Source organism: Eubalaena glacialis, chromosome 13 (assembly GCF_028564815.1).
Source record: "Eubalaena glacialis isolate mEubGla1 chromosome 13, mEubGla1.1.hap2.+ XY, whole genome shotgun sequence".
NCBI classification, from domain to species: Eukaryota; Metazoa; Chordata; class Mammalia; order Artiodactyla; family Balaenidae; genus Eubalaena; species Eubalaena glacialis.
This window is the reverse complement of record NC_083728.1, coordinates 70,138,250-70,154,815: the sequence shown is the minus strand read 5'-3', so window position 1 is coordinate 70,154,815 and position 16,566 is coordinate 70,138,250. Positions and strand designations below refer to the sequence as shown.

General features: G+C 48.9%; 1 protein-coding gene across 1 annotated transcript in view; it reads right to left on the bottom strand.

Annotated features, from left to right (window-relative positions):
• The window catches only part of XYLT1 (xylosyltransferase 1), a 348,573-nt gene that overhangs the window by 72,182 nt on the left and 259,825 nt on the right, over positions 1–16,566 (bottom strand). The window contains exons 6-7 of the mRNA XM_061209861.1: positions 9,570–9,742; positions 8,398–8,600 (exon numbers count right to left, since the gene is read on the bottom strand). Coding sequence (XP_061065844.1) covers positions 8,398–8,600; positions 9,570–9,742 — 376 coding nt within the window. The remainder of the gene's footprint in view (positions 1–8,397; positions 8,601–9,569; positions 9,743–16,566) is intronic.

Below are 16,566 nucleotides of genomic sequence, written 5' to 3'. Positions count from 1 at the left end.
ACACACATGAGAAAGATGTCAGGGTTAGAATGAGAATATGCAGGCCCCCATGGAGTGGTGAGATGGAAGGCACACAGGTTTCCAGCTGCTGGTGAACAGCTGGTCTTATTCAGAAGGATGGGGATGAGAAGGGGGACTGATGTGGGTTGGGAAGAAGTTCTAGAATAATCATTTGAGGGCTATGATCCTGTGGGGAGACAATTGCCTGTAGCTAACCTCATGGGTCTACTGAGAGTTGTACCAGCTACTCAAAGCTTCCAAGGGTTCCAGGGCCCTTGTTTTGGGAGTTTATGTTCCTTAAAAAGAATAAGAAATGCCTCGCACACATTAGGATGGCTACTATCAAAAAAAAAAGAAAGAAAGAAAAGAAAAATATGTTGGCAAGGATGTAGAGAAATTGGAACCCTTGTGCACTGCTTGTGGGGATGTAAATTGGTACAGCCACTAAGGAAAACAGTATGGAGGTTCCTCAAAAACTAAAAATAGAACTACCATATGATCTAGTAATTCTACTTCTGGGCATATACCCTAAAGAATTGAAAGCAGAGAGGTGAAGAGATATTCATACACCCATGTTCATAGCAGCATTATTTACCATAGCCGTAATGTAGAAGCAACCCAAGTGTACATCAATGATGGATGAACGGGTAAGCAAAATGTGGTCTATACATACAAGGGAGATTTATTCACTCTTAGAATGGAAGGAGATTGTGACACCTGCTACAACATCGATGAACCCTGACATTATGGTAAGTGAAATAAACCAGTCACAAAAAGACAAATACTGTCTGATTCCACTTCCATGAGGTACCTAAAGCAGTCAAATTCACAGAAACAGAAAACAGAATGCTGGTTGCCAGGGCCTGGGGGAGGGGCGATGGGAGTTTCGTTTAATGGGTGTGGAGTTTCAGTTTTGCAAGATGAAAAGAGTTCTGGAGCTTGGTTGCATAACAATGTAAATGTACTTAACCATTGAACTGTACACTTAAAAATGGTTAAGATGGTAAATTTTATGTTACGCATGTTTTATCACAATTAAAGCCAAAAGAACAAAGAGGGGTCTCGAGCCACCTTTCTCAGTCCTTAGCTGTCCCCTCCTGCCTCACACTAAGTCCTCTTCTAAAACTCTGGCCTCAGGCCCCTGGGCGTCCTGGGTCCTCTGCGCCAGCCCTGCTCTACGAGTCTCCTGAGAATGGGGCTGTTCCGTGCAGCTGGGGGGCCTGAGCCCCACACAGGAGTCGGCCTGGCTCTGTGCCTCAAAGGCTGAGCGGCTGCTTGGATTCAGGAAGCTCACGATGGCTTACAGGACTCCGGCCTCAGCCGGGAGGTTTAGGGAGGAGGGGGCTCCCTGAATGTGGTTCTAGGTCAGCAGCTGCAGCCCCCATCCCTCCTCACTGGCCTCCCCTTTCCCGCTCCGTCCCCTCCCCACTCTTGTCTCACAGTAGCCAAAGTGATCCCTCCACATTGCAAATAAGGTTACTTCATGCTGAAACCACACAGCTCATGGGCTAAGGATTCAACCACTGGACAGGTGATCAAAAGTCCTTGCAGGAACTGGTTGGACCATCCTCCCAGTAAGGCAACCCCTGGCTCGCTGTGTTTCAGCCACGTCAGCCTTCTTGTAGCTCCTCAGGCATGCCAGCATCCCTTCTCCCACCAGGCCTTTGCCCATGCCATCCCCTTTCCTGGAACACTACCCCAGGATCATCCTGCACACTTCCACTAGCTAAGCCCTGCCCATCTCGCACACCTCAGTTCACGTGCTGCCTCCTCAGGGAGGCCACCCCAGGCTCCCTGGTCCAGGTGAGCTTTGCCTGCTAAGTGCTCTTATATCCCTCCTTCCTTTCGGAATACTTGCCTCACTTTGTGACCACGTGTTCACTCGTGTGATCATTCTGGTTAACGTCTGTCTTCCCCCATCAATAACAATGGCTGTCACACAGACAGTACTTACCATGTGCTAAGCACATTACATACGTTAACTCGTTTCAGCCTCTAACAACCGTATGGGGTGGTGCTGTTATTGTACCCATTTTACAGATGACGTAACTGAGGTCCAGAGATATTAAGCGATTTTTCTCAAGTTCAAGTTCACACAGCTAGTAAACAGAAGAGCTGGGACTCAAGTTCAGTTGGTCTGGCTTAAGTCTGCACCCTTGACTACTAGGATGAGGGCAGGGACTGACCATGTTCTTCTTTCCCGTTGAACACCTGGTACCCAGCACAGTGTCTGGCACATAGTAGGTGCTAAATAATTATCTGTTGCATGACTGAGTGAAGTCAGAGGAGCCCTGTCTCCTGATCTCATCTGCGAGACCATTTTCAGCTGGCCTCACAGGCAGGCCTGAGCTCTTTCCTCCCCAGGACACCCCCAGGCTGCCTTCAGAAGGGGCTTGGATGGTGAAAGAAGGAGGAAGGGAAAAAGGGAAGCTTAGAGCTCTGACGCTAAGCCTCCATCTTCCCATCTTCAACCCCAAATCTGCCTCAGCCAACCGGAATCACTGGAAACTTTTCTGCTAGAAGTAGGCAGAGGTGGGCCAGGCTGAATGGTAAAGGTCACCAGGCTTCTGTGGACGGGGGTGCATCAGATCAGCACCCCTACCCCGACCCCAGCATCATCAGGGATCAGTCAACAAAAGTCCCTAAGTACCAATGCTGTGCAGAGTCCCACGTGATGGAGCTGCATCTTCTTAAACCTGATGAGGTCCTCACCTCAGGACATACGGCACAATCCAGGCTGGCCAAAAGACACGGCTTTCGGGGAGCTCTTAAGAATCCCGGCTCTGCCACCTGATGAGCGGGCAAACAAATCGTGGTATAGCCACACCATGGAATAGTATTCAGCCATAAAAAAGGATGAAATACTGGCACATACTACAATGTGGGTAAACCATGAAAATATTATCCTAAGTGAAAGAAGCCAGTCACAAAACATCACACACTGTACTATTTCATTGATATGAAATATACAGAGTAGGCAAATCTAGAGAGGCAGATTAGAGATTGACAGGGGCTCATGGGGGGAGGTGAATGAGGAGGGATGGAGTTTCCTCTTGGGGTGATGAAATTGTTTTGGAACTAGATGGAGGTTATAGTTGCACAGCATTGTGCATGTACTAAAAGCCACTGGATTGAACACTTTAAAATGCTTAATTTAATGTTAAGTGAATTTTACCTCAATTCAAAAAAAAGATCACTGGCTGTATCCTTGTGGTCAAGTTCCTTAACATCTTTGTGCCTCAGTTTCTTCATCTGAAAAATGGGATCCCCAAAGTATGTATGTACTTCATGGAATTGCTGTCAGGACCATGGATAGCACTTAGAATCAGGCCGGGGATGTACTAAGTGCTGTAAATGCATTTGCTGTGGTTGCATTTGCTGTTAACAACAGGATTTCCTTGACCCACTTGAGAATCACTGAACTGACTAGAGGAATGAAAAGCAGGGGATAGACTGTGCACAGATGCCTGAATCCTCTGCCCAGATCCCAGGGCGACTAGGCTCCGTGCTGAATATTATCAAGGGCTTAACTTTCCTACAAGGTTCACTAGAAGTTCTGTTTGAATACTAACCTCCTTAAACTTTTTTACACACCGGAAGTCATGCTTTAAGGGATGAGGATTAAGACACATACGTGTTAAAGGTCCCAGCAGAGGGCCTGGCACACAGTAGGTACACAGGAAACGGCTGCTGGATCTGGGCGCTAGTCTTGCTTGATCAGTGTCACGGAGACACCGGTCTTGGGGACGTTGCAGAGAAGCCAGGACACCTGCTTGCTGTCTGTACGAGCTGGCCTTTCCTGCTGAGGAGCCGCAGAAAGCCTCTTAGGCTCCTGCTCTGGGTCCCTGGTGGTATGTCAAGAGAGAGGTTTGGGTCTAGGTCAAGTGTAGCTTAAATATCCACATGGTAGGTCCCGCTGGGTTAGACCTTGTTGCCGTGGATCCCCAAGAGGCAGAATTAGTAGATCCTGGGTTTAGCTTGAAAAACTGAAATACTGTTTTCCCCTACCACATGCTCGCACACACCTACACACATGCGTGCATGCACCCACGCATGCACACGTACACCACAGACAGAATGTGAGCCCCAGAGGGGCCGTGGACACACTTGGCCTTTGCATCTGATTTGCTCCGGGACACAGAGCCCAGTGATAGACTGTGTGGGGTCTGTTACTACTGGCCCAAACCACGCAGACCAACGGCACAACGTTATAGGGTTTCATCCCTTCCTGTGGCCCGTCTAACCGAAGAATGCTAGCGCAGTGTCCAGTCTTACTCAGTACATAGAACATACTGAATAAAACCATCATGTCTTCTGAGGATTCCAGACCTAGCAGGGTCTCAGTGCTTGAAAACATCCATTTTCATTCACACGCTGGATACGTAAACATTTCCAACCAGAGCCTACGTGGGTCAGGCGGTCACGTCAACGGCGAAGGGGGAAGACCTAGATTCTTTAAACACACTTCGCTTGCATATTCCAAACGTGAGAATAGTCTTCCCATGCATAGCTGAGTTGGTTCTATCCTGCTTCTCTTGAAACATTTCAGCCTTCAAGTCTAACTTGGATTTTCCCACTTTGGAAAGAGATGTGGGTTCAAGAAATATTTTCCTGGTCTTCTCACGAGTGAAGGGAAAAAGGAAAGCAACTCAGTTGATGGTGAAGTCCAGCCCACGGGGTCCACGCTACTCCACCACTATAATAATAACAGCCTGAATTTAACGAGCACTTTCTGTGCCAGGCACTGTGTTAAGCCCTTGACATGCAACATTTCCTCTAATCCTCCTAACTGCCCTATGAATAGGTACTAATATTGTGCTCCCTTTTAGGTGCTGACGCCGAGATGCAGAAGGCTGAAGCTGATTGTACCAATTCACACGGCCGGTCGGTGGTGGCAGACTCTGCAGCCAGGCTGTCTGTGTCCAGGGTCTCAGCAAGGCTACTGGCTAGTGAAGACCAGTGGGTCTGGCCAGCGGTCAGAACTAGGCAGCAGACCCGGGCAGGCGATGTCAAATCACAAACAGCTCAGAGCAGCCACGATAGGTGGCCTCTGCCCTTGGATATCCCCCCAGGTTTTCAGAGCCTCGTAGAAGCTACTGACTTGGGCACTCACGCCCCTTCGAGAAGGCTCCTAAGTTTGCTCATCCTTCCTGGGAGGGGAGAAGTCATAGTTTTGGAAGCTACAGATGGAGCGGCAGATGGGAAGTGAAAGCTTATCAGAGTTGCCCAGGATAAAACCATTCATCTGCAAAATTCATATGTTTCTGTGTGGGGCGATTTTATGAAAACAACAGCAAGAGGAAGCAGCAGTGCCTGATGCGTGAAGTGCCTCTGGCCACGAGGCTGGCAACGTGAGTGTCCAGAAGAACTTGGGGTGGGGCGCATGGGAATGAGGGCCATGGGGGGCAGAGGAGAGACAGACTGACAGAGATGTCGAGACAACTGAAGCATTAAAGCTAAAAAAATGACGACTCCCTTCTCTGAACCCCCAAATGGGTGGGGCACACGGTCTGAGAAAGGATTTCTGGGTCTTTCTTGGAGATTATGAGGTGCAGCCTTGGAGACAGCTTGGGAATTAACAGTTGACATTTACTGAGCTTTCTAAGTGCCCAAACTCTGCTCGGTTCTATTGTTATAACCTGATTTCACAAAGATTGAATTTACTTGCCAAGGGTCACCCGCTAGTAAGGTGGCAGAACTCAGAGTCAAACCTTAAGCCATCAGATGGAAGCCTGAGCACTCATCCTCCTGCATACGAAATGCTAGAAATCCTGACATCCTGGCTGAGGTGACCTGGCCAAGTGGCCGCTGTTACAGCTTCAACTTGCAAATCAACAGAGGGCCTCTGGGGGGCAGCGTTGAGACCTGATGAGATTCTTCGGGGAAGGGCCATGGGCTGGCCCACCTGCCCTTGAGATCTCTGGCCAAGTGTCACCACCTGACCGAGGCTGAGATGAACTCTGAGGCCTCCACAGGAGGTCCGGAGGTGGGAGAGTGAGACCCTAGACCCTTGAAGGGAGTGCCTGCCACGCTAGCAGCTGCACTCAGCATTCTGGGATATTTCTGAATGCGGTCCTTATTTGGAAGGTGGAGGGAGAATGTTCTAACTCACCCATGCCTTGTACTTCTCTACACTCACCTCTCATCACTGTTTTGTTTATTATACTCCAGCCATGTTTAAATTTCTCAACAGCAACTAGTTCATCTCTGACCCGAGTCCAGGCTGTTCAGAGGGTTCTCAGTTGGAGGCGACTTTGCTCCTCTGGGAAACAACATCTGGAGATGTTTGTGCTTGTCACAAGTGATTGGGGGCGGGGCCCACTACTGGCATCTAGTGGGAAGAGGCCAGGGGTACTGCCAAATGCCAGCAGTGAGCAGGGCAGCCCCCAGGACACAGAATGATCCAGCCTGATGTCACTCATGCCCAGGTTGGGAAATCCTCGTCTAGAAGGAGCTTCTGTTTTCCATTTGTCTGCCGATCCCTTCTTATCCTTCAGGGCTCAGCTCAAAACTGCTGCCGTTCTGACCCCCGGTTATGCCCCTCCTCCACTCACACCATCTTCCTTTCTTTACAGTCTGTTCACACCTAGTATGATGTGTCCCTTGCATGATTATCTAATTCTATTCTCCCGGCTAGGATCCATGCTCCACTGAATGCCCAAGGAGTGCTTGTAGTACTCAGCATAGTAGCTGCTTAAGAAATGTTTGTGGAATGAATGTTTGAATGAATGAATAAGTAAAAGTCTGCCAGAGATACTTCATAATAACCCCCTTGTATTCCTGCCACCCTATGAATAAAAGAAAACTGGTATCTTTCTAATCCCCATCATTTTTCTCAGGTTCAAAGGGTGCCAGGAGTATCCTACCTAAACTAACCAAGGATTGTGCTTTCCCTTGATCTCCTCCAAGGTCCAGATTCTCCCAGCAGATGATGGCATGCCACCAAGCCCAGGACTGAAAAAGGCACAGGAAAGGAGACAGAAGCCATTGCTAGTTTTAAAGAGAGGTCTTCCCTCCATGCCTGTATCTTATATGGATCTTGATTCGAAACCCAAACTCCTGGGAATATGTGATCTCCATATTTGATGGCATTAAGAATGACTGTTGGGCTTCCCTGGTAGCGCAGTGGTTGAGAATCTGCCTGCCAATGCAGGGGACACGGGTTCGAGCCCTGGTCTGGGAAGATCCCACATGCCACGGAGCAACTAGGCCCGTGAGCCACAATTACTGAGCCTGCGCGTCTGGAGCCCGTGCTCCGCAACAAGAGAGGCCGTGATAGTGAGAGGCCCGCGCATCGTGATGAAGAGTGGCTCCCGCTTGCCACAACTAGAGAAAGCCCTCGCACAGAAACGAAGACCCAACACAGCCAAAAATAAAAAATAAAAAAAAAAAAAAGGGACAGGCCTTCCTGGTGGCCTCTGAGTTTCTCTCCGCCTCGGGGCTGCTGGCTGTTCCGCCAGCTGCACACAATTGTGGCCAAGCAGCCTGCAGGTTCAGTGGGAGCACTTCAAGAGAAGCTAGAGATCTGTAGTTTCAGTTGCAATCTCCCAGTTTTAAAATGTGGGCAATCAACTCATGTGTTAAAATCTGAGAGGAGCCAAGCAAACGCACCATGGGCCTCCAACAGCCCAGAGACGCCTGTCTGTGATTCTGCCCAGGCTGTCACAGCACTCCTCCTCCTTCCATTTTGTCCCTTTCAGATTAACACGTAAGTCAGACCTTGACCCTCTTCTGCCCCAAACACGCCAGTGATTCCCATCTTTCTTTGAGTAATGGCCAAATTCTAGGACCTCCGTGATCTCACCTCAATCTTCTCTCTGGCTTCTGTCTCTTACCACTTTCCCCTCACTTACTCTGTTCCAGCCACCCTGAGCCCTGTTGTTCCTGGAACACACCAGGCATCCACAGGGCTCAGCACCTGCTCCGCCCTCCTCCTGGACCACCTGCCCTGTCTGGGTGGCTCACTCCATCAGCTTCTTGCATTCTTCTCGGGAAGGACGGTCCTGGCCACTCTCATTAAATTTCCAACCCTCCCCTGCTCCTGCTGCGCTCTGCCTTATTTTTCTGATGTACCATTTTACTTCTTTTGTGTGTTGTCTGTCTCCCCCACTGCAAAGGTTTTGGCGTTTGCAGTGTGTTCTCAAACAGAGCTGGAAAAACCGTGTACCCAAGAAATCTCTGTTGAACGAGTGAATGAATGAGCGAATGCTCACATGATTCTCAGGCTCAGGGTGGACCCTGTGCAGAGACATCTCATGGAGACAGTGCATAAGCATCTCACAGAGGCAGAAAGGCTTCTCCAGACAGGAGGCAGGCTGCTTCTGCCTCTGGTTTCCCAGCTGTGGCAGGGGAAGCAGGACTGCAGAGCAGGCTGGCCTGGGGCCGGGGCCGCCTTACCTGATGGGGTAGTCAGCCGCGCTGAGGTTGATGAAGAAGTCCCAGGGCCAGTCAGTCATCTCCAGGAGGTCCCGCATGCTCTGCAGGTACGTGGACAGCAGGCTGGCTCCCCCCCAGATGGTGGCCATCCTCCAGGGAGTGACGCGGACGTTGCTGTACTGCCTGGCGAACTGGAGCACTTGGCGATGCAGGTAATTAGAGCGCTTTTCCCAGGAGAGAAAGGGTGACATTCAGCAGCGTAGAAAACACCAAGACCTGTCCCTTGCCCCCTCTCTGTCCCTTCCCTTCTAGTTGACAGGGCTTCTGAACTTTGCCAAGTAACTGATTCGGGCCTGGGGTGTCTTTCTGCATTGCTATTCGAACTTCATTATTTTTAAAATATTACTTTAGCTATCTGAAATGCAGATTCCCTGGCCCAGCCTCTGAGCCACTGGTTCACTAGGTGTAGGCTGGTGCCTGGGAGTCTGCATTTTTCTACAAGATGGATACATATGGTCTGAGGTTAACAAGCTAAGAAATATAGCTGCCTCTAGACCTGATGAGTATTTCAAGAGGTGGAATTTCTCCATTACCCTCTCGCAGGCCTGCTATAAGCAAACTTTTTGGATAGGCATCCCCTTTGCCTTCTTGACCAAAGACATAATCATGTCACGTCAGCAGACCAACAGAAACCTCTGGAACAAGATGCTCAGGGGTCAGCAAGCTGGCTGCAGGTTTTTTGTAAAGTTTTATTGAAACACAGTCACACAACATTCATTTATGTATGTTTTTTATGGCTGCTTTCATGCTACAATGCCAGAGCTGAGTAGCTGCGACAGGCCGTATGGCCCACAAAGCCTGAAATACTTGCTCTCTGGCCATTTACAGAAACAGTGTGCCCACCCCTGGGTTAGTTATCTTCACAGAGCGACAGGCACTGCATCGGGCAGTGGGACAGTGAGGAAAAGAGGTACGAATGACAATGTTTATGGAGAAAGTCTAAAGTCACAGCTGGGAACTTTGAAACCAACACACACACACACACACACACACACACACACACACACACACACACGGCACTTCAAGACCAAATGCTCTCAGGGGAAGCAGCTGTTCAGCCTGCAAGCCTTCCCTGAAAGGGAGGTCAGCTGGGAGAGAGGCAGACAGACCTGCAGAGAAAGGGCGGTCCTCACCTTGTCCACGTGGATGTAGTAGAAGTGGTCTTTGTGGTAGATGGCCTTGAACATGCGCTGCAGCTGCCGAGAGGCGCGGCCGTGCACCACCAGGACAAAGGCGATTCTGACCCGGTTGGCCAGCATATACTCCACCGAATCCTCATCCCACTGAACGTTCTTGTTGGCTTTGCCTGGGGAAAACCCGAGAAACCACAGAGGTGGGGTGAGCTCGGTTATCCTCGGGGGGAGTCTCTCTGATGCTTCTTCCTGGAAACTATTTGAGGGGCACAGTAGTCATACTGGGCCCTGAAACCTGATTCAACTTAACCAAGCGAGTCCTGGACCCTCACGCTGTCCTGGTACAACAGGAGTAGGAATCCTGAGGGGCTGAAGACATGGTTTCCATCCCCAGGGAGCCGAAAAGAACGGACGGAGACATGTATACACATATTAAACTACTGAACAAGGCAGGAGGAGATGAGAGATGTAAGAGGTGTATTTCTGAATCACAGAGGAAGGAGCAGTGAATTTCAAGTTGGGAAACGCAAGATACACATGCTGTTTTTGCCTGTCCAGAATACACTCTCCCTTCTCCTCCTAACAGCATCCGTTTTTTGTTTTTTTTGTTTTTAACATCTTTATTGGAGTATAATTGCTTTACAATGGTGTGTTAGTTTCTGCTTTATAACAAAGTGAATCAGTTATACATATACATATATGTTCCCATATCTCTTCCCTCTTGCATCTCCCTCCCTCCCACCCTCCCTATCCCACCCCTCTAGGTGGTCACAAAGCACAGAGCTGATCTCCCTGTGCTATGCGGCTGCTTCCCACTAGCTATCTATTTTACGTTTGGTAGTGTATATATGTCCAGAGCATCCGTTTTAAAAAAAATTGTAGTAAGAACAGATAACATGAGATCTACCCTCTTAACACATTTTTAAGTGGACAGGATAGTACTGTGTGTTATAAGCACAATGCTGTACAGCAGACCCCTAGAAGTTATCCATCTTGCATGATGGGAAATTTATCATCTGATATTTTGGGGGGCATCATCCCCCTCCTCAATTCTCAGTCTGAGTGGAAGGAGAGGGTCTCTCTCCACTGTCAGTTTCAGGGGTGGTCACAGGGATGAGGCTTGGTTAATCAGGACACTGCCTCTCTCTGGCCACAGTAGGTATGGTTCAGCCCTAACCAAGCTGTTTAGCCAAGAAGACAGAATTCTGGACTTTTGTTGGAACTACTAGATGAGAGAGGTTTGGAATCCATGAAACTGGCAGATGCTAAGAGCCCTTTTGTCCCCACATGGAGAGGAAAGCCAACACAGAGGGAAGCACTGCTGAGTGATGGAGGAGGTCTAGGTCCTCATGAACCCACTTGAGCTCCTGGATCAGCCCGGGTGGAGATCAGCCACGGTCAGAGCTTATTTTTCTTTGAAAGCCGAGAACCTATACCAGATGCTCCTGAATAAATGATTCCAGACATCTTTTATCCTGGAAGCAGCCTCAAAGACACCTTTTCTCCTTTTCTTCCCTTGCAAATGCTCCAGGGGCAAGGTTTCAGGGAGGAACACAGCTTACTGGTTCAGTTCATTACAGTCCCAACTAGAAATATCCTGGTTTTCCTGAGCCTAATTTCCTTTGGGTCGAACCTGATTTCTTGTGGGTTCTAGGTTTGTGGGACTCAGAACCTTGTCAGGGTAGCAGCTGCAGGTGTCTCTGAATGTCAACTGGGAAAGCTGAGAACTAGGACTGTTTAGCCTGGAGGTCAGGAGATTGGGAGCCTGTCAGCTGCCACTGGGAAGCTGAATGGCCACCAAATGAGTGAGGCTCCTTCTATGTTGTCCCAGAGGACGGAATGAGATTAGTGCGTATTGTGTCCATGGCCTGCGGGACCTGCTTCCCGCAGATATGACTGCACACCCCTGTGCCTTGATTGCCCCTACCATTTACCTCGCCCCCTGGCCTTTTATCTTTTCCTTGAGCAAGCTCGTCTCTGCCTTGGGACCTTTCCACTGGCCATTCCTGACACCTGGGACACACTCTCCCTAGATCTTTGTATGGCTACATCTTCTTGTCACTAGTTCACAGGTCACAATAAGGCCACCCGGCCCCCACCAACCACATCACTCTCTTTCACCTCGACCTATTTCGATTTTCTGCATAGCATTTAACACCATCTGAAATTGTTTCCTTGTTTATTGTCTGAACCCCCTACTAGAACATAAACGCCAAAAGATGAGGGACTATATCAGAATGTTTGTCATTGGATACCTAACACTGTAACAATATCTGGCACACATCTGGTTTTTGGTGAAAATAAAAGTTACAGGCAGGTACATTTTGGTACCATAACAACTACAGTACCTCTTCTTGAGCATTCAGCAGTCCTTACCATTAATTATTTCATTTAATCCTTATAGCAACCCTGAAAGGTAGGGCCATTATCTCCGTTTTGCAAATGAGGAAACCATAGCTTAGAGAGGCCAAGGGATTTATTTGTTCAAGGTCACACTGCTTTAATTAAGTTAAGCTGAGATTCAAACCCAGGTCTGTTTCCAAAGCCTATGTGCTTAACCACTAATATATACTACATTACCATACCCAGAATTTGGAAACGTTTATAACAATTCTGCTTAGTTAATGAAATATCTTGTAAATTAGTTATTGCAGGTAGATTGGCATGTACTTGAGGAAGTCAGAGGCATTGCAAGGAGGATTCCTGTATCATGTGGGAGGCTGACTCTAGGTGGCCAATAAGGTTACATCTTTTCATCCATCCATCCATCCACCCTCCATCCATCCATCCATCCATCCATCCATCCATCCATCCATCCAAATTCAACCACCCATCCAACAAACCATTTAACTACCCACCTAGCAAAGCATTCAATGGCCTATCACCTCCCTCCAAAAACCCAACCATCCATCCATCCACTCACCCATCATCCTCCAAGCAAATCATCCATGCACCCACTCTTCCAAACATCTAACGATCAACTCACTGATCCACGCAATATTAACTTAGCCTATACTACATGCCACATACTGTGCTAGGTACTAGAAAAATAAAATTGGGGGAAAAAATCCTTGCCTTTGAGGAGCTCTCAGCCAAGTGGGAAAAACAGAAGACAATGCTCAACTGTTTTATGATAGAAGTGTGCTCTTGGAGGGTGGGGAAGGAGTGAACAATCTGCCTGCAGGGACAGAGGAGACCTCAGAGAGTTTAGCCCAAAGCTCCTGAGCCCATTTCCCCACGCTCTCCTGATATCCCACCATCTTTGGCTCCTTGACTGTTCAATCAGTAGCTGCGATCCTGGGGATAATTACCATCTTGGCTCTGGTTGAAGACAAACTGGGGAGCAAGCAGAGGGTTATCCTAACCACCCTCTAATCTTCTCTTCAAACCACTTGCAAATACACTGGGCCTTCCTGGTGGTCGTACGAGAGGTGTGCCTGGAAGGATCATGTCCCTTTAAACACTCACACAACAACCTATTCATCCATCCATCCATCCAACCAACCACCCAGAATCCTTAAACCCTCCCACTTGCCAGTCCTGGACAAAGTCTTGAGCGCAAAGGCACATGGGATGTGAGCCTGTTTTCACGAATGGATTATGAATGGGTTAAGGAATGTGAGAACCCAAAGTAAAAAGCTAATGACGTATGAGAAAAACTTACATTCTCGTTCCCACAACCACAGCCCAAAGGCAGCGTAATTATCGCAGGACTGGCTGTAACCTCTCTCCGCCTCCCTTGGAGACTTTATCAAACAGAGGGAGGGATGCTTAAAAACAATGGCTACTTGTGTCACTTTTTTCTGCCTGGATTTCACTGGGTGATTTTTCAAAGGTTTAAACGTGGACACTATGCTTCACAGGAAGCCCACTCTGTAGGCGTTCCCGGTGGCACTCGGATGATACTTCTCATCCCTGCCCCAAGGTCTCTGGGTAACAATGATCTGGGGTTCCCAGCAAGTGAGGTTTCTGAGGCCTTTGGGAACAGCTACGCTCTCCAGCCCTGGATGTCTCTCGCCATGTTGCTGAATGAGTGAGTGAACGAATGCCTTCCGGAGAAGACCGGCTGCTCTTGTCCAGAGGAGCTGACGTCATCTGAGTGCCGGTCCCGGGGGCTCTGTGTGGGTCATTACTTAGCTCCAGGAGGAATTCTTTGTCATACTGGAGACTCAGAGAGGTCAGCACGTTTCCCCGGGTCACACAGCGAGTGAGGACAGAGGCGGGAGTAGGGGCCCAAATCCAGCCCTGCTCCTGCCACCCACCCTCTGCTGCATCGGAGAGCAGGAGGGGGCGAGTGAAGGCCGCTGGTGTCTAAAGGGACTTGGGTGTTGACGATGAGAAACGCCTTTTGTAACTTCTCTTTAGGGTTTTTAGAAAGCAGAGCAGATTCACAGACAGACAGACGCAGACATGGATGCTTCCCTTCTGGAGAAGGGGAAGGAGCATTGGGAAATCAAACACTACCACACCAGCCGCAGAGGCTCCCGGGCGTAAATAGTACAAAGCCATCCTTGGGTCAGACAGTCGGTCTGGGGAGCAGCAAAGAGAAGGGGGAACAAAAACCCAGAGTTCCTCTGGAGCACAGCTATTCTGGGGATAAGGGTGGGTGAGAAAGACAAAAATATCTACAGAAAGGAGACAGAGAGATGGAGATGGGGATGAGAGGTGGGGATCGGGAGAGGGATACAGAGAGGCCACACACATCGAGGGAAACGCAGAGAGAGACCTGCAAACAGACAGGAGGACCTTCCCCTCCCACACATACGGGGGACCAGGCATGTAGAGAGACCCACACAGAAACGTGGGGAAAGACAGACACACAGACATAAATGGAGACAAACACACATAACCAGACACACACACTGAGACAGCTTAGACAGAGGGAAGGAGGGGAGCCACGCTGTAAAAGCTGTATCCACTCGACCTCAGAGCACTGCAGCCATCCTTAAAAGCAAAGGCCAACGAAAGTTCCAGAATCTCAGAATCAAACAATGCCTCCAGGCCCGAGACACTGCCTGCTCCTCTCCCCCTGCCCCCCCAGTCTACCTCCATCCTTTACACACCTGCCCCTCGCCTGTCCCCTGACCAGCCCTGTCCACTCATGAGCCCAGAGGCAGAGGAAGAAGGTGAGGCTCAGAGGGGCGAAGCGCCTTGCCGAGGACCCATCAAATTGGTGGGATAGTCTCAGGCTGGCCCCACGACCACAATGGCAATGTTCCCCATTCTGGCACATGGTTGGACCCTGATGGGTTTTATCGAATAAACAGGAGAGTGAATGTGCGAGTTCTCTGCCCCGAGTTGCAGCAGGGTGGGGTGCTGTTCAAAGGGGCCGAGGTTCATGGTGCCCTTTGCCAGCTGCCAATAACCAGCTTCCTATTGCTCCACACCCCCGGCTCCTGCATCACCCTTTCTGGAAAGCTGCTCAGACACGGGGTCGCTGGAGAGGACAGGAAACCACCCCGTAGGCCAGGCAGAGAGGCCCCCCTGGGGGTGGGCCTCCTCCACCCGGGCCACCGTTTCTGGGACTGTGGTCCTGAAAAGCACCCGGCCTCCTACACCAGGAGTGGGATCATCAGTGGGTTGTGGTGAGATTCCCAGCAGGGCGGGAACTGGGGATGGGCTCTCTCCCACCCTGCTGGAGGGAGTGGGAGCTGGCACAGCTTGGCTGTGGTGTGGCAACAGTGTACAGTGTTAAATATGCAGTCCCCTTGACCCCGTAACTCCATGCCTAAAAATCTATCCTGGGGGAAGGAGAAGGCAAACATGCCCATCTCTATGTATAGGATGTTCTTTGTTCATTTAGTTACTCATGTGGCATCTCCTCTGTGCCAGGCACAGTTCCGGTCCTGTCAGTGGACACAACAGAGTCCTTTCCTGAATGCTGCTTAGGCTAGTGGGATAGAAAGCCACTAAAAAAGTAAGCAAATAGAGAATACGACTGCAAACAGTGACATAGGTTATGAAGAAAAAAATTTAAGCATGTTCAGGGTGGGGTTTATTTGGTTATGGTGGCCAAATGTAGGCTGATGTGAAGTGGATACACTTGAACAAGCTTGAACGAGTGAACTGAGGAAGTGAGTCATGCAATTATCATGGATGGAGGAGGATTCTGGGCAGCTGGCATAGCAAGTGCAAAGGTCCTGGGGCCTCCACCTCAATAGTGTGTATAATGGTCCAAAATAGGAGTCGACCCAAAGGTCTTAGTAATACTTGTTGATACAGAACATTGTCTATAATATATTAAGCAAAAGAGAAGTCCTACAATGCAATCCATAACAATTTAAAAGACATGGACCCAAATATTAACAGAGGGTCAGATGGTGGCATGATGGTTTTCATTTCTTCTTTACACTTTGCTGTGTTAACTGCATTTTGTAAAATGGATTACTTTTATAATAGAACCTAACAATAAAGGTGATGCTTATTGCTAGTTCTAATACTGTTTACCGAGTGCCTACTATGTGTAAAACAATTTCTGTGCATGATTTTTTTACTTCTATCCAAACCACTATGAGAAAAGAGTTATTATCTTCCTCTTATACAACTGAGGAAGCTGGAGCTCAGAGACGTCCCAGTTAGGAGTTGGCTGAGCTGGGAATGGAGCTAGTCTGTGATGCCAGAGCCCTATCATTGCCACTATGCTCGATCAAATTGTCCCCATTTCCAAAAGACAAAAATCTGTTCCTAGGAGCCTGTCAGTTGACTTTTTTCCAGCTGCAGGACAGATAACAATGACGTGTGGTCAGAGCTATGTGTGTCTTTACAGACTGAAACCCAAACACTGCCTGGCTCCTAAAAAAAAGCTATGAATTTAACAATGTAATCAGATTCCTGTGGCACAAAACAGAAAATAGGTGGAAGAATCAGAGTGATTAGAGGCAGCAGGGAAAGCTGACTTCAGAAAAATGTTAAAAAGCCAGGGTTGTAGGGAAGCATATCAAGTATATTTTTGTGATGCAGGTGTGGAGGCCAAGGACAGGGACTCAAGGAGGGCTGT